The following is an 18594-nucleotide window of genomic DNA, read 5'->3' as shown; positions in this document are numbered from 1 at the left end:
GTCTTTTAGGTTTTCTGTGTGTAATGTCATGTCATCTGCAAATAGCGACAGTTTTTCTTCTTCCTTTCCAATTCTAATTCTGTTTATTTCTTTTCTTTTTCCTGATTGCTCTGGCTAGGCTTTCCAATACTATGTTGAATAAAAGTGGTGCAGGTGGGCATCCTTGTGTTGTTCCTGATCTTAGAGGTGAAGTAATCAGCTTTTCATCATTGGGTAAGATGTTAGTTATGAGCTTCTCATATGTGGCCTTTATTATGTTGAGGTAAACCCTGTTTATACCCAGTTTATTGAGAGTTTTTGTCATGAATTGATGAGGAATTTTGTCAAATGATCTTTTTGCATCTGTTGAGTTGATTATATGATTTTTAAAATGTTATTATAGTTGATTTTTAAAATTTTTGTTACAGTTGATTTATAATGTTCTGTCCATTTCTGCTGTACAGCAAAGTAACCCAGTAATACATAAATATGCATTCTTTTTCTCATAATATTTTTCATCGTGTTCCATCACAAATGATTAGATATAGTTAGCTGTACAGCAGGGTCTCATTGCTTATTCATTCCAAATGCAATAGTTGCATCTAATAACCCCAAACTCCCAGTCCATCCCACTCCCTCCCCTTCCCCCTTGGCAACCACAAGTCTGTTCTCTGTCTGCATGAGTTTGTTTCTGTTTTGTAGATAGGTTCATTTGTGCCATATTTTAGATTCCACATATAAGTGATACCATATGGTACTTTCCTTTCTCTTTCTGACTTACTTCACCTAGTATGAGAATCTATAGTTCCATCCATGTTGCTGAAAATGGCATTATTTTGTTCTTTTTATGGCTGAGTAGTAGTCCTTTGTGTATACATACCACATATTCTTAATCCATTCATCTGCTCATGGACATTTAGGTTGTTTTCCATGTCTTGGCTATTGCGAATAGTGCTAAAATGAACATAGGGATACATGTATCTTTTGGAATTACAGTTTTGTCTGGATATGTGCCCAGGAGTGGGATTGCTAGATCATATGGTAGTTCTATATTTAGTTTTATGAGGTACCTCCATACTCTTCTCCATAGTGGTTGTACCAATTTACAATCCGACCAACAGTGCAGGAGGGTTCCCTTTATCCATACCCTCTCCATCATTTATTTGTAGACTTATTAATGATACTCATTCTGACCAGTGTGAGGTGGTACATAATTGAAGTTTTTATTTGCATTTCTCTAATAATAAGTGGTCCTGAGCAGTTTTTTTTTGTTTTTTTTTTGTTGTTTTTTTTTTTTTTGTACCTACTGGCCATCTGTATGTCTTCTTTGGAGAAATGTCCATGTAGATCTTCTTCCCATTTTTAAATTGAGGGTTTTTTTTTCTTTGCTCTTAAGTTGTATGAGTTATTTGTATGTTTTGAATATTAAGCCCTTGTCAGTTGAATCATTTGCAACTATTTTCTCCCATTCTATAGACTGTCTTTTGTTTTTTTTTTTTTTTATGGTTTCCTTTGCTGTGCAAAAACTTGTAACTTTGATTAGATTAGGTCTAATTGGTTTATTTTTGGTTTTATTTCTATTGCCTTGGGAAACTGACCTAAGAAAACATTTGTACAGTTGATGTCAGAGAATGTTTTGCCTATATTCTCTTCTAGGAGTTTTATGGATTATATGAGTTTATCTTTAATTATATTAATGTGATGTTTGTCAATTTTTTAATTTGTATGTGCCGAACCATTCTTGTGTCACAGGGATAAATTCAACTCAGTCATGGTGTGGCTTTTTTAATGTGCTTTTTAGTCTGGTTTGCTGGTAATATTTCAGTGAATTTTTTCATCTGTATTTATCAGAAATATTAGCCCATAGTTTTCATTTCGTATTCTTATGTGGCTTTGGTATCAGAATAATGCAGGCTTCATAAAATGAGTTTAGGACTGTTGTTTCCTCTTTTGTTTTTTGGAAGAGTTTAAGAAGATTTATGGTTAATTTTTCTTTAAATATTGGAAAAATTTACCAGTGAAGTAATCTGATCTTAGTTTTTGATTGCTGACTCAATCTGCTTAAAAGTATTGGTATGTTCATATTTTTTCATGATTCAGTGTTCATTGGTTGTTATGTTTCTAGAATTTTATCCCATTTCTTCTAGGTTATCCAGTTTGTTGTCATTTAATAATTTGTAGTAGTATCTTAGGGTGCTTTGTATTTTTGTGGTGTCCGTTGTAATCTCTCCTCTTTCACTTATAATTTTATTTTGGGGGGTCTTCTTAGGTTTTCATTTTGTTTCTTTGGTTTTTTATTGTTGGTTAGTCTTGCTAAAGATTTGTCATTTTGTCTATCTTTTCAAAAACCAGCTTTTAACTTTGTTAATTTTTACCATTGTTTTCCTATTCTCTATTTTACTTATTTACCAAATAAATTGACCCTTAAATGGAGAGAAAGTACTGAGGAGGGACCTTGCTGCACAGCCAGAAGTGCATTCTATTAATATTCCTCCTAGTTTGCTCCCAGAAGAACATTTAAGCACTTACAAGGATAATTGTTATTGGGAAAGAAGAAATACATTTGTGGGATTACTGGACACTGACTCTGAACTGAAACAAATAACTGGAAATGTAAAACACCAGTGTGGTTCCATAGTAAGAGTTGGAGCTTTTGGATGATAGGTAATCAATGGAATTTTGGCTCAGGCCCATCTCTACAGTGGGTCTAGTTCATCCCCAGACCTATCCTGTGGTTATTTCTCTAGTTCTGGAAGTATAGTTCAATAAATATACTCAAAATCAGACAGAATCACCAGAGCAATACTCCATCATCAAATAGAAGTTATAAATATGAGTGAGTTCCCACTTGTCTGAAGGCCCCCAGTAAGTTTCAGGGTCAATTGTCATTGGTCTAAAACAATACTGACTTTTAACTCTTAGTTTTTGGTCAGAAATGAGGAATGCTTGCCTCGGTACTCTAGTTAAGATCTCCACAAGGCTGAAATCAAGGTATTGACTGGCCTGAACTTTTACCTGGGGCTCTGAGTGTGAATACACTTCCAGGTTCATTCAAGTTGTTGGCAGAATCTAGTTCCTACAATCTAGAAGAAATGGACAAGTTTCTATAATCATATATCCAACCAAACTGAATCAAGAAGAAGTAGGTAATATGAGCAGACCAAACACTGGAAGTGAAATAGGATTCGTAATTAAAAAAAACCAAAAAACTCAACAGCAAAAAAGCCAACCACCCAATGGAAAAATGGGCAAAAGACCTGAATAGACGTTTCTCCAAGGAAGATATACAGATGGATAACAAGCACATGAAAAAATGCTCAGCATCCCTGATTATTAGAGAAATGCAAATCAAAACTACCATGAGATACCACCTCACACCAGTTGGAATGGCCATTATTAATAAGTCCATAAACAACAAATGCTAGAGAGGGGCTTTGGAGAAAAGGGAACCCTCCTGCACTGTTGGTGGGAATGTAAGCTGGTGTAACCGGTATGGAGGTACTTTAGAAATCTATACACAGAACTACCATATGACCCAGCAATCCCACTCTTGGGCATACATCCGGACAAAACGTTCCTTAAAAAAGACACATGTGCCCACGTGTTCATTGCAGCACCATTCGCAATAGCCAAGACATGGAAACAACCCAAATGTCCATCAACAGATGATTGGATTAGGAAGATGTGGTATATACACAATGGAATACTACTCAGCCATCAAAAAGAACAAAATAATGCCATTTGTAGCAACATGGATAGAACTAGAAACTCTCATCCTGAGTGAAGTAAGTCAGAAAGAGAAAGACAAATACTATACGATATCACTTATATCTGAAATCTAACATATGGCCAAAATGAACCTTTCCACAGAAAAGAAAATCATGGACTTGGAGAATAGACTTGTGGTTGCCTTGGGGTAGGGGGTGGAAGTGGAATGGATGGGGAGCTTGGGGTTAATAGATGAAGACTATTGCCTTTGGAATGGATTAGCAATGAGACCCTGCTGTGTAGCACTGGGAACTGTGTCTAGTCACTTATGATGGAGCATGATACTGTGAGAAAAAAGAATGTAAGCATGTATGTGAAACTGCATCACCATTCTGTACAGTAGAAAAAATAATGTATTGGGGAAATAACAATTGATTACAATTAAGACTGCTTGATAAAAAAATAACATAGCTTAAAAATATAAATAAATCAACTATAGTGGAATAAATAAAAATCTTTTTAAAAATCTTAAAAAATCAATAAAATTCCCTAATGGGAAAAATAAAGTAAAATAAAAACTCCATACAATCAAAAGTCCAGAACCAGATGGCTTCACATGTGGATTCTCCTAAACATACAAAGAAGAACTTGTATTGACCCTTCTCAACCTCTTCCAAAAGACTGAAAAGGATAGAACCCCCCAAGTGACATTTTATGAAGCCAACATCACCCTGTTACCAAAACCAAGCCAAAGACACCACCAAAAAAGAAAATTACAGGGTATTATCTTTGATGAAGGTAGATGCAAGAATTCTCAACAAAATATTAGAAAGCTGAGTCCAGTAACATATACCAGGACCAAGGGGACTTTATCACAAGTTCACAAGGAAGGTTTAATAACATACACAAATCAATCAATGTGATGTACCACATCAATAAAAGAAAAGACAAAAACTGCATTATTATCTCAATAGATGCATAAAAAGCATTCAAAAAATTCATCCTCTATTCAGGATAAAAAAAAATCACACCAAAGTGGGTAGATAGGGAATATATCTCAACATAATAAACGTTATTTATGACAAACCCACCGCTGGTATGATACTTCATGGTGAACAGCTTAAAGACGTCTCACTAAAATCTGGAGCAAGACAAGGATTCCCACTTTAAGCTCTTCTATTCAAAATAGTATTGGGAGTCCCAGTCATAGCAATCAGACAAGAAAAAGAAATAAAGTGTATCCGAATGGGAAGGGAAGAGATAAAGTTGTCAGTATATGCATGTGACATGATACTACATAAAAAATCCTGAAGACTCCACATGAAAAAACTGCTAAAACTGATAAACAAATTCATCAAGTTACCAGGGAATGTAAACTGATACAACCACTGCGGAAAACAGTATGGAGTTCCTCAGAACACTAATGTAGATCTACCACATCATCCAGAAATCCCACTCTTGGGAATATATATGCAGACAAAACTCTAATTCAGAAAGACACATGCACCTCTTTGTTCTTATCTGCACTATTCACAATAGCCAAGACATGGAAACAACCTAAATGTCCATCAGCAGATGAATGTATAAAGATGTGGTATAGGAGAAGAAAAAAATGATGATTGACAAGTAGGATGTGAGGCTCACCTACTCTGACAAATACATTGAAAATCCATCCATATGTAGAACTATTCACACAAAAAATTTGATGAATGCTGACGAAAGACCCCAGGATTACAGTAGAGCAAGGAAAACTTCATGAAACTGGGTAGGACAAAAAAAAGAAAAAGAAAAGAAAAAGAGAGAGATGGATAAATGAAGTGGGTCGGGACCTGTGCCCCTAGGAGGGAGCTAGAAAAAGGAAAAATGCCCACGCCCTGGGAAGTTCCCCACAGCAGTGAGGAGACCAGCCAGAACAGAGGAGGAACTTTGGAGTATTGGAAAAAAAACACAGCAATCTGTGTAAAGCCATTGAAATGGAAATGGTCCTCTACAAATGGTCGGTCTCACTGCTCTGCACTTCCCAACCCAGGCTGACAAGACTAGGGGCCAGGGACTGAAATTCCAGCATTTGAGATCAGACTCGGAGAGAGAGCTGGGGCTGGCTACCTGGGAAAAAACGAGGATTGGTGACACACAGACATCCTGAAGGGACTAGTCTAGAGTGACCACATTTGAGGCCGTAAGCTGAGGAAATCTGGTTGGGCTTGGAGGCTAGGCACCATTTTTAGGGGGTGCTGGAGGGAAGGAGTGAGAGCCACCACTATAGCCTTACCCACTATGAGCGCTTTCAGGCTGTAAGACACCAACTGGTCCAGCAGCAGGATCTACACTCCAGGCTCCTTACCAGTGGGGAGCAGCCCACTGCCCTTAAGGCTATAGAGAAAGTGGATCCCGTGGATGGAACCCTTGGAGCAGGCAGAGGAAACTCAGAAGTAATACAGGCCCTGAAACCCCAGCCATCAGCTGGGTGGGGGAACACTGAAGTGATTGCTGAAACAATACAAATGATCCTGGGATTCAGAAGGGTCCTCCTTGGTGGGAGGAAAGCTGTGATTTGTCAAGGGGGTGGGAGGTGAATTTGGAAATAGCACAGACTGTGTGGGAGTCCTCATGGGGACTTCTGGGTGGGCAGAGAGCCTCAATTTGCTTAGGAGATGGAGAAAATTGTTTCTGAAACAGCGTAAATGATGCTAGGAGTTGGAAGGGGGCTCCAGGGTGGGCAAAAAGCTGTAATTTGTCTAGGGAGTTGAAGGTGAATTTGGAAACAGCATGGATGGTGTGGGAATCTGCACAGGACCTCTTGTGCAGGTGGAGAGCCTCAATTTTCCTAGGTGGCAGAGAAAGTTATCTCTGAAACAGTATGAATGATCCTAGTGATCCTTGAGAATAGCACAAGCTCTGTGATCCCAGCCAAAATCAAGTAGGGGACCACAGAAGCAGTGTACATTGCATGGATAGTTGAAGGAGCTGAGAGGGGCCCACTGGAGCACGTTTCACTTTGCAGCAGCTACAGGGAGCATTCTGCCATTGGCCTAGTAGGGAGAGGGACCACTGGAATGGTGTAGGGCCTACAGCAAAAGAGAGCTTTTTAGCAACAGATAGGGAGCAGCCCCCACCTTTGGGGCTAAAGATAAGTCTCTCTAGACTGGCCAAAGGCAGTGCCTACAGAAAGGAACCTGCCTTTGCAGCTGCAGAGAGCAGCCCTTAGAGCCTTCACGACAGGGAGGAACTGCAGGAGAAATTGCTGACATTGTCAACTGCTGAAAATTGTCCTGAGAGCTACCTAGAACCAAGAAGATTTGCAGGATCCAGTGCTGCCTCCACCACAAAAACATTCCCACAGACCATGAACCACTGCCAACTCACAGACTGCAATCCAAGCAGCCACTGGGCTCCAGGGGAGATCGTGTAATACCACAGCTCTCAATATGCGCTCTGGGTACACATAAGCTGCTACCACCCCTGAGAATTCCAAGACTAGGCATCAGCTTCTGCATCTCCATACCTGCTGTCAGGGGGACAATAAACAGAGTTAGACATGAGATGACAAATAACTATCAGACAAAGAAACAAGACAAAAAAACCACACAAAAACAAGTAAATGAAGGAGAGAGAGATAATGTACATGAAAAAGAATTCAGTGTGATGATAGTAAAGATGATCCAAGATCTTGGGGAAAAAAATTGGAGGCACAGACACAGCAATATTTAACAACGATCTAGAAGACCTAAAGAACAAGCAAACTAAGATTGATAGCACAATATCTGAAGTGATATATACACTACAAGGAATCAACAGCAGGAGAATGGAGGCTGAAGAATGAATAAGTGACATGGAAGACAGAGTGGTGGAAATTACTACCACAGAAAAAATTAAAAAGAATGAAAAGAACTGAGAAGAGTCTGCACAATCTCTGGGACAACATTAAACGTACCAACATCCATATCATAGGAGCTCCAGAAGGAAAACAGAGAGAAATGGCCAGAGAAAATATTTGAAGAGATTATAGCTGAAAACTTTCCTAATATGGGAAAAGAAACATTCACTCAAGTTAAGGAAGCACAAAGAATCCCACCCAGGATAAACCCAAGGAGAAACACAGCAAGATATTAATCAAACTAACAAAAATTAAATACAAAGAAAAAATATTAAAAGCCACAAGGAAAAAGCAACAAATAACATACAAGGGAACTCCCATAAGTATAACAGCTGATCTTTCAGCAGAAATTCTGCAAGCCAGAAGGGAGTGGCAAAATATATCTAAAGTGTTGAAGAGGAGAAGTCTAGAACCACGAATGCTATACCCAGCAAGGCTCTCATTCAGATTTGATGGAGAGATCAAAAGCTCTTCAGACAAGCAAAAGCTAAGAGAATTCAGCACCTCCAAACCAGCTCTACAACAACTACCAAAGGAACTTCTCTAACCAGAAAAGAGGAATCCACAATTAGAAACAAAAATTCAAATGAGAGAACTCACTGGTAAAAATAATGTAAAGGCAGAAAATCACCCATTGACAAATATGATATCAAAACTAGCAAGTGTGAGAAGTGGAGAAGACAAATGCAGAACATTGGAAATGCATCTGAAAATAAGAGAACCACAACCCAAAACAATTTTGTACACATATAATTGGTCATATCAAAATCTAATGGGAACCATAAACCAAAGAACTATAATGGACACACACATAAGAAAAAGCAATACAAGCACAACACTAAAGATAGTAGCAAATCATAAGGGAAGACAAAAAAAAGAGGAAGAGAAGAAATAAGATCCAAAGTAACAATCCAGAACAATTAACAAAATGGCAATAAACACATCATCATCCACAATTACACTGAATGTAAATGGATTAAATACTCCAACCAAAAGACACAGTATGGCTGAATGGATATTAAAACAAGACTCATATATATGCTGTTTACAAGAGACCCATTTCAGTCTTCAGCATCTGTGAGGACATAGGTTCCATACCTGGCCTTGCTTAGTGGGTTAAGAATCTGGCATTGCTGTGGCTCTGGCATAGGCCAGTGGCTACAGCTCCAATTTGACTCCTAGCCTGGGAACATCCGTGTGCCACCAGTGCAGCCCTAAAAAAACAAATAAACAAAAATTCTGGAGAGGGTATTGAGAAAAGGGTACCCTCTTTTACTGTTGGTGTGAATGTATTGGGACAGCCACTATGGAAAACAGTATGGAGGTAGCTCAGAAAACTAAATATAGAACCACTATATGACCCAGCAGTCCCACTCCTGAGCATATACCTGGACAAAACTTTTAATTCAAAAAGATACATGCATCGCTGTGTTCATCACAGCACAATTCACGATAGCCAAGACATGGAAGCAACTTAAGTGCGGTGTGCATCAGCAGATGAATGGATTAAGAAGATATGATATATACACATATATTTATTTATTTATACACATATACATATACACACACACACACACACACACACACACATACACACAATGGAGTGCTACTCAGCCATAAAAAAGGACAAAATAATGTCATTTGCAGCAACATGGATGCAGCTAGTGATTCTTATACCAAGAGAAGTAAGAAAGAAAGAGAAAGGCAAGTACCATGTGATAGCCCTTATATGTGGAATGTCAAATATGGCCCAGGTGATCCTATCTACAAAACAGAAACACAATGGGCATGGAGAGCGGTCTTGTGGTTGCCAGGGGGAGTTGGATGGGGGTGGGATGACGGGGAGTTTGGGACTGGTGGATGCAAACTGTACAATTGGAAATGGATGAGAAATGGGGTCCTACTGTACAGAACAGGGTACCATGTGTGATTGGGTCACTTTGCTGTACAACATAGATTGAATAAATATTTGAAGTCAACTATAATTTTAAAATGAATAAAATTTTTTAAAGAAGATGTGGTACATACACGCAATGGAATACTACTCAGCCATAGGAAAGAATGAAATGATGCTATTTGCAGCAACATGGATGCAACTAGAGATTCTCATACTAAGTGAAGTTAAGTCAGAAAGAGAAAGACGAATACCATATATTACTTATATGATCACAAAAGATCACAAAAAATTAGCCTATCTACAAACAGAAAGAGACTCATGGACATACAGAACAGACTTGTGGTTGCCAAGGAGTAGGGAGTTTGAAGAAGGGATGGATTAGGGGTTTGGAGTTACAAGTGCAAACTCATATATATAGAATGGATAAACAAGATCCTACTATACTGCACAGGAAACTATATTCACTATCCTATGATAAACCATAGTGGAAAAGAATATTAATGAAGGAATAATGTGTGTGTATAACTGAATCACTTTGCTGTTTAGCACAAATTAACACATTTTAAATCAACTATACTTCAATAATAAAATAAAAAATAAATGAAAAAAATGTGACATACTGGGTGAGCTGAAAAAAAAAAGGATCCAGTTCCTTCTAGTTATAAGAATGAAATTTTCATTCTTTAGTGGTTGTCAGATGGAAATAGTTCTCAGCTTCTAGTATATGAGGCTTCTCTGTCTTCAAAGCTAGCAGTGGTTCAGTATTTTCTCTTCCTTTCTCATCTATGGCTTCCTCTTCTGATTTTAAGAGTTCATGGGATTACACAGAATTCAGTCTGATAACCTAGAATAATCTGCCTATTTAAAGTCAGCTGATTAGGGAAATATACTCAATAGTTTGTAATAACCTCTATAGGAAAAAAAGAATGGATTTGGTATATAATTACATCTTCAGGGTTCCTCTTACCATCTAAAATGACATCTTCACTAGTGACAGTAGAGGACAAAGTTGGTCATGGGGACCAGAATTCTGCGCATATATATATATATGCACATATATATATGACATATTTATGATACATATGGATATATATATGAATTTTTCTCTTCTCCCATTGAAAATAAGATGCATTAAGAGTAGTTAACCATAGGAGTTCCCATCGTGGCTCAGTGGTTAACGAATCCAGCTAGAAACCATGAGGTTGTGGATTCGATCCCTGGTTAAGGATCCGGCGTTGGTGTGGTGTAGGCTGGCAACCATAGCTCCGATTAAACCCCTAGCCTGAGAACCTCCATATGCTGCGGGTGCAGCCCTAGAAAAGACAAAAAAAAAAAAAGAGTAGTTAACCATATATGCCAGTACTTAAATTAGAGTTATAAACATCACCCAGTAATCAAATGTCAGAGTAGATGTAACAGCCTTCTCTAGAATCTTTCATCATAGCATAAGGTCTAATCCCTACAATAATTTCTTTTCTGGATAATCCTAGACTAGTATGAAATTTTTAATCATTTTGGGAAAGTTCTCAGCCATTATCTTTACAAATACTGCTTTTACCCCATTTTCCATTGCCTCTGCTTTTGAAACTTCAATTTCATGTATATGAGACCTTTTCTCTACCCCATTTCTTACTCTTTCTTCTGTATTTCTCATGGGTTTTTTAAATGTGTCTGTATCATTCTTGATTTTTTTTTCTAACCCATTTTTGATAATTTTTTTTGCCTTTGTTTTATCAGCTATTAAATCTATTCACTGAGTTCTTAACTTTTGTTGATGTATTTTCCTTTATAGAATTTTTAATTGGTCTTCTTGTTAATAGGTCTCTACTGAAATTAAATTTTTCCCAATCTAAATTTTTTAAGCATAGTTTTATAGAAGTCTGTACCTGATACCTCTGTTATCTAGATTCGCTGAATATGTTTTTATGTTGTCCATTGTTTCTTTTGGCATTCACTGTGAGGTTTCCTCTCCTCATGTGCCTGATTATTTTTCATGAGTGCCAGATGTTATCTGTTAAAAGTTGCATAGGTAATTTGAGACCTCAAATTGTATTGTCCTCTCAGAAAGTTACTGACAGGTACCCAGGGGTAGTAGCAAATCCTATTCACCTTAACCCTATTTCACACATTTAGATGATTCAAAGCTAGGATTCAGTCTCCCAAAAGCAGTCTATTTCTAGTTTATGCTTATTTTTAGGCTATAGCCCTAGAAGGTCTCAAATCAAAGTATACAGTGTCTATCAGAGTACCCACTCCCATTTTTTTGTCCTTCTAGACCTGCAAGATACAGGAAGCCCTCCTTCCTATATCTCAACCACTTCTAGAGAAAAATCGCATAACTACCAAGTTGTGTTTCTGGATTTCCTCTCTTATTTGGATGTTGGTTAGTTAGTTCTTCACTGACTGATAGCTCTCTTATGCCTTCATTTTGATTTTTAAAAACATATTTTCCAGCTTGCCTAAGTCATTTTCTTTAGCTAGGGAAAGATCAAGCTGACTTTTTGATGGAGTGACTGTCACTTCTCATTTTTCCCCTATATGTGCTCTGAGGTTAGACTTGTCTCCTCATTGCTTGCTTTGTGAAGGTAGCTGATGTCTCATCCAAGTGTCTTCTGTTTTCTTCAGTTACTCTTAGCTGACAGTTGGTGGTGCTGATATAAAGCATTGTGGTATGTAGGGTATGCATTTAGGAGAAGATGAAAAGAAGCGCCTCACCTTGCATCTGTGGGAAAGCAGGGAAGGTGTGCTGGAAGATTAATACAGATCATTTGAATTTGGATGAGAAGGCTGTATTGACTAGGCTGCCCCAGAACATTGTCTTTGTTGAACAAGAGGAGCTTCATCCAAAAGAACAGCATGCTTATGCTGCTAGGGGGATGCAAAACAGTGGCCCAGAGCAAAGAGAAAAAGCACTTGAAACTGCTGTGTCAGGAAGAAGCCTCAGCTTGGCGCACTCTGTGTAGAGTGAGCCTGCTTCAGTCTTCAGTATAATCCCAGTTTAAAGAAATGATGGCAAAGACAGACTTCTTTTTTGATATCCCACTGCTGTACACAGGCGGTCACCTAGGCACCTTTTCATTCTTCTCACTCCCCTGTGTTACCCCATTACCACCACCCACAGTGAAGGAGCGAGGAAGAAGTAGAAGAAGGGGAGAGAAAAAGAGAGAAAAATGTCACAGTTCTTCCTTTGCCTGCAGTTCCCACAAGGTAGGTGGGAGCTTCTCCTGAGTTTGGTGGGACAGTTTGGAGCCCAACTAATATTTTCATGTGAGTGGAATATCCAAAAAAAAAAAAGGACCATTTTATTGATAAGGAGTGGCAAAAAATCTAATGGGACTAGAGAAGTGATTAGAAAAGATAGAAGCACCATTAAATGGCGAAACTTAGCTTTTCTTTCCCACCTGGAAAGTAAAGTCAGTGTCACTCCTCTTGGTTAAGCCATTTAATTAAGTCTTTGGCTGAATTAGACTGCTGTGAAGTCCATCCTACATGCTTTTTTCCCCTCTATTTCACTTTTTTGATCATTACTGTGCTTGCATTTAACCATCCTATTCTTGGAGTTCCCTGGTGGCTCAGTGGGTTAGGGATCTGATGTCACTGCTGTGACGTAGGTCACTGCTATGGCACAGGTTCAGTCTCTGGCCCAGGAACTTCTACATGCCATGGGCTTGGCCACAAACAAACACACAAACATATATCTTAATCTTGTTACATGGACGTGTGTTTTTTATTTCTCTGAAGATCTTGGACATATTTATTTTACGGTTCTTTTCTGATTCTTATATTTTTGGGCAAGTTACTGTATTAGTTGGCTTTATTGAGGTAATTTGTTAACATTACTTACACATTTACTGATTCCTGGTTGGGAGGTCATCTTTTACAGAGTACTCTTCCCACTGTCTCATTCTGGGATCCCTCTTGCTGAGGTGTCCTCTGCCTCTTTCTTTCTCTTGGTGTGTCTTCTAGCCCCTGATCAAAGACAATTTCCTCTTATATTTAATGTGGTTATATGTTCACTAATCTATATTTTGTATCATTAGAATAAAATTGTTCTAAGTATTCTGTGGAGAGGAAGTAATTTCTGCTATCTTGAAATGAAGAGTCTAGATTCTTTGACATACAGTATTTAGATAAGTAGTAACTGTTACACTTAGCAAGTAGATTTAAGTTTTCCCTCATAAACTACTATGGAAACAGAAAAGACCAGAAATGGGTTTTTTTTTTTTTTGTCGTCTTATTTTGTTTTTGGGGTTTTTTTTTTTTTGGCCGCACATGAGACATGTGGAAGGTCCCGGGCCAGGGATTGAACCCAAGCCTCAGCAGTGACAACACCAGATCCTTAACCCACTCATCCACCAGGGAACTCACAGAAGTGTTTTTAAAGGCCCCAAATCTCTTACACAGAACAGAGAAATTAATATGGTGGCTTGCTGTTATGTGAGAAAATATATTCATATGAACAAGGAACCTGCCAAAATGGGAAGTCTTAGTTTTATGAAGGCAGTGAACTTACGGATGGCTTATTCTCTTTTGGCATTCCATAATTTCTGTATTATGTTATCTTTTAAAGGGTACATAATTTTTGAGGATGTATCCTAATTAACTTTTAAAATCCATGCAATTTGTATAGAAGCCCTTAAAGTACTCTCTCATCTGCAGAACAAAGTTAAAACTTCTCAACTAAATATCCCCAAAGGTTTTCACACATCTGTTCCCAAATTGTTTCACTTCTTATACGCCTCTTCTTTTCTCTGTCTTTTTTTTTTTTTTTTCTTTTTAGGGCTGCACCTGAAGCATGAGGAATACGGAAGTTCCCAGGCTAGGGGTCAAATTGGAGGTACAACTGGTGGGCACAGCCACAGTCACACAGGATCTGAGCTGCATCTGTGACCTACACCACAGCTCACAGCAATGCCGGATCCTTAATCCATTGAGCGAGGCCAGGGATCGAACCCACATCCTCATGGACTGGTAAGATTCATTTCCACTGAGCCACAAAAGGAACTCCTGCCTCTATTTTCTTATGCCTCATCTAGTCCAGTCTCGTCCCTGATCTTTGACATGGATGCTCCTAATTTCTACTGTATATTAAGAATTGAAACACATTTTTGCAGGGTCGTTTTTCTAGGTACAGGAGTCTGGTTCTTCTGGTCCCTTGTCTTGCTGAGTTTATTTTGGATCCTGGCTATCTACATGTCATTGCTGTTGGTGAGTAATTTTTCCCATTTTTCTTATTCCCTTCCTGAGTATCCTCACACGTGAGGTTCTATCAGTGATATGGTTCCTAATTGGCACTGGGAGCCCTCAGAACCTCAGATCACACTTAGCAGAATTACAGTTTACATCAGCCACTTGCATATTAGGTACGAGGGATGGATGGAGGGAAGAACAGCTTTTGCTATTATAGGATGTGTCTTACTACTTTGACCCTTTTTTTTTTCTTTTTTAGGAGCACACCTGCAGCGTATGGAGGTTCCCAGGATAAAGGCTGAATTGGAGCTACAGCTGCCAGCCTACACCACAGCCACAGCCACGCCAGATCTGAGCCATATCTGCGACCTACACCACAGCTCATGGCAATGCCAGATCCTTAATCCACTGAGTGAGGCCAGGGATCGAACCCTCAACCTCATGGTCACTACTCAGACTCATTTCCACTACACTGCAACGGGAACATCCTTCTTCTCTTCCCTTGTATCATGGCTTATTTTCTGGTTCAGTCAAGATCGTCATTTTAGACACTCGCAGCTTCACCTGGTGGTACCTCTACACATTGAACTACTTGTTTTGTAGCCCATCTCTTGAGTCTTTCTGCGCCATCAGATTAGCTGCTGTGTTAACATCATTCTCATGTGCAAATGCTAGTCCCCTAGTACAGATGCAAAGTACATTTTAGCAAAAGTCTTTAGGCAGCAGTGACCCTGCCTCTATTACCTAACATAGTACTGTCCTGTGGTGTGAAAAATTCAGGCCAAGAAATAAAGGAGTCTGCAGAAGTGGACAGCTTATAGGAGACTAACTTTTAGGTAACTGGAGTTTTTCAGTGCCCATATATATGTGTGTGTGTCTGTGTGTATATATCTCTTTGATTTCCTGATTCCCTGTCCCCACTGATTTCTCATCTAATGAATAAGAACCCAATCCCACATCACTTGACATTTGCATTAGTTTTTCTTTTGGAAGCATATATTGGTCATTATATGAGTGATAAGTACTGAGGATACAGAAATCAACAAGACGATGCAGTTTTCATGCAGGGTACTTCAAAGAGATAGGTATGAGATACAAAGTTACAATAGCCCTTAATTCAATCAGTTTAGATAGGGAACTAAGTCTAAGAAACAACTAACACAAGGAGTTCCCTGGTGGCCTAGTGGGTTAAGGGTCCACTGTTGTCACTGCTGTGGTTTGAGTCACTACTGTGGCACAGGTTCAGTCCCTGGCCTGGGAACTTTTGCATGCCATGGGGTGGCAAAAAACCCCAACACACACAGCATATTGTAATTGTCATTAAAGAAGCCTAAATAACATTTTGTATGGGTTTTGAGAAGAAAGAGGTGACTTCTAGCCAAGAGAATTAAGTGAGGCTTCTTAGAGGAGATAGCACTTGGAATTGAACGTATGTTTATCGGGATGGGGAAGAAGTTCCAGACTGTGAGAACATTATGACCAAGTCAGCAAGACAGAAAAATGTGGGGCATGACTAGATAAGCTGGAAGAATCAGTACTGTTAGCATATAAGACTTAACAAAGAATGTTAGGGAACGTGGCTCAGATATAGGCTTGCAAAAGATGTTGGCAGACCTGAAAAGTAGGCTAAGACAATTGGCATAAGTCAGATTCCTAGTTAGGTTAATCATTCCAGAGTTGCACCATAGAAGATGGCTTTAGACGGAGACTACTTAGAAATTTATTTTTAGTGAGGAAATGCAAGTGAAAGATGTGTCTAGGGAAAGAATCTGGCCACTGAATTGCACTGCACTCATACACAATAACTACCAAATGGTACGGTTAACTTCTAAGGTGGGAATGAGTTCCAGTGTGCAATAAGCAATTATTATAACAGACTTTCTAGTCTGTCCTACTTCTTTTTGGGGTACAGTGGCACCAACAGAAGAGACCCGGATCCTATTTATGCTTTATCTTTAGCTTACGTGGTAATTTTAGTCAAGTGATATAACTCTCCTAAGCCGTGGTTTCTTTTCTTTGAAGTGAGATTATAATATTTAATAAAATGGTATTTTATAGGGCTCGGTAAAGTACCAGTACAATCACATACATAAAATTAATTTTATGAAACAGATGAGTGCCTTATGTACATTCAAATTATCACTAATACCCTAAGCATCTGAAGACTCCAGTTTTCAGTCTCCATTTCCACGCTGACTTGGTAACTAGATTTGGATTTGATCCAAATTTGGATTCCAATCTAGTTAAGATTTATGGGATCCTGCTGTGTAGCACTGGGAACTCTGTCTGGTCACTTATGATGGAACATGTAATGTGAGAAAAAAGAATGTATACATGTAAGTGTAACTGGGTCACCACACTGTACAGTAGAAAAATATATATATATATATATATAAATAAATGATAAAAAAAGATTTATTGACTAATGCCAATGTTAGCAACAGTGGTTAACAGTTGTAATAATGGCACTGGTTCCTCAAGAAATAACTTTTAAATGACCCTTGGAAGGGCTGTCCCTGACCCCTGTTCTCTCCCTAGTGGCTCTGAGTAATTCCAGGAATAAGCTCCATCCCAGGGAAAGGAAACTGGTAGGAACTCGAGAAGGATTTCAGTGTGGTGATTGGTACAGAATTCTAAAGAAGATAGTAACTTCTTTCTAGGTTCCTGGTGAACATTACAAGTAGCAAGTGACATTTGAACTACCTTTAAAGGGTTGATGGCATGGGGAGGGAAAACTTGCCAGGCAGAGGAACAGCAGGCAAATTCCCAAATGATGAAAGGTGCAGATGTAGCGGGACGTGAATGTAATGCCGGACTGTAAAAGGAATTCTGAGTTCCAGAACAGTGCTTTGGGTAGGAATATGGCGATTTCAAAATAACCCACTTTTTCTTTGTCTTTTTTTTTTTTTTTTTTTCAGGCACTTGGACTTTTGTTGTGTTGGGAAGGGCGAGAACTCTCCCTGCACTGGTGTCATAAGGTAGGACCTCAGAATCTTCATAGGAGACCTTAGGCCAGGACGGAATGTGCTTCTTTGGCACTCAGTGTTGCAGTACATAATTACCTTTCCTTCATTGTTCCCCTTATAAAAAAAAAAGATCTACTTACACTGTTTTAACTGAAATCATTAATTTCTAACAGATGAAACTGACTTACTGATGAAGCTGAACCCAGACTTTATTTTTCCTTACCACTCCCTGTTAAATTCATTTGGTGATTCTGTTCTTCCCATCCCCATAAAATCTGAGCCATGCTCCCTTGTTTTCCCAGTCCTCTTGAGTCAGAAGATTCTCATTTCAGTCATTTAAAATTTCAGTTCATTGTATTACACCAAACTCCAACTTTATGAGACTTTACCCTTCCGCTGTTTTCACATAATCAAGGCCAGGAAACCTGCAGTGGTAGAAAGAGTATAATTGTCCTTTCTCCTTTCTTTCATGAGAGCAGAGCTCAGGGGAAGGAGAGGTAGGATAAAGGAACACTGTCCCACAAGGGGGGGTTGGTTCCATCAGGACCAAGTAAATGCACCATCGTTGGCTCTTTACCGCATGGACTTTGCTATGTGTATTTTCAGAGACCCTGCTGCTGAGAACCTGGACTGCACCTCTCTTGGAGTCAATCCCTGAAATTTCTCTTTTGAGGTCTTTTTCACTCTCCCTTAGTTTGGAGCCCTTTACACTTACAGGAAGCATGGTTTCTCTCAGAGGATACGTATCTGGTCCCAGGAAGCAGGCATCATTGTCCCAACATCTGTGGGCACGCAGCACATTTCCAGCATTTCGTGTTTTGTTCTGCCCTGGCCTGGAGCATCTTCAGCCACAGCCTCTTGCTGTTTATACTTTTTCAGGCCTGGTTTTGATACTATTCCTTGTGTTTACCTGAAATCCAGGAACATGTCTGAATCTCTGAGTGCTCCCCTTAGATTTTCTCTTACTCAAATGGGAA

At 39.0% G+C, this 18594-nt stretch overlaps 1 protein-coding gene across 29 annotated transcripts in view; it reads left to right on the top strand.

Moving 5' to 3' along the window:
* Positions 1 to 18594, top strand: part of LOC100524885 (glycerophosphodiester phosphodiesterase domain-containing protein 4-like) — a 116687-nt gene that overhangs the window by 28868 nt on the left and 69225 nt on the right. For 15 of the 29 annotated variants that reach the window (XR_014814742.1, XR_014814741.1, XM_084975325.1 and 12 more), the window contains 2 exons: positions 14576 to 14669; positions 17570 to 17629. Coding sequence is in view for 10 of the 29 variants with exons in the window: in XM_084975325.1 (XP_084831451.1) it covers positions 14576 to 14669; positions 17570 to 17629 (154 nt within the window). In the remaining 19 variants the exon portion in view is untranslated. Of the gene's footprint in view, positions 1 to 118; positions 214 to 14575; positions 14670 to 17569; positions 17630 to 18594 lie in introns of all 29 variants that reach the window. The other 14 variants (XR_014814743.1, XM_084975333.1, XM_084975344.1 and 11 more) reach the window with 2 other exon arrangements.

The sequence above is a fragment of the Sus scrofa genome, chromosome 9, assembly GCF_054392235.1.
Source record: "Sus scrofa isolate SSC_HxYL_T2T_F1_AM1 chromosome 9, Sscrofa_HxYL_maternal_Yorkshire_Landrace_v2.0, whole genome shotgun sequence".
NCBI classification, from domain to species: domain Eukaryota; kingdom Metazoa; phylum Chordata; class Mammalia; order Artiodactyla; family Suidae; genus Sus; species Sus scrofa.
Note: the sequence above shows the minus strand (reverse complement) of the source record. Positions and strands in the feature narration are given on the sequence as shown.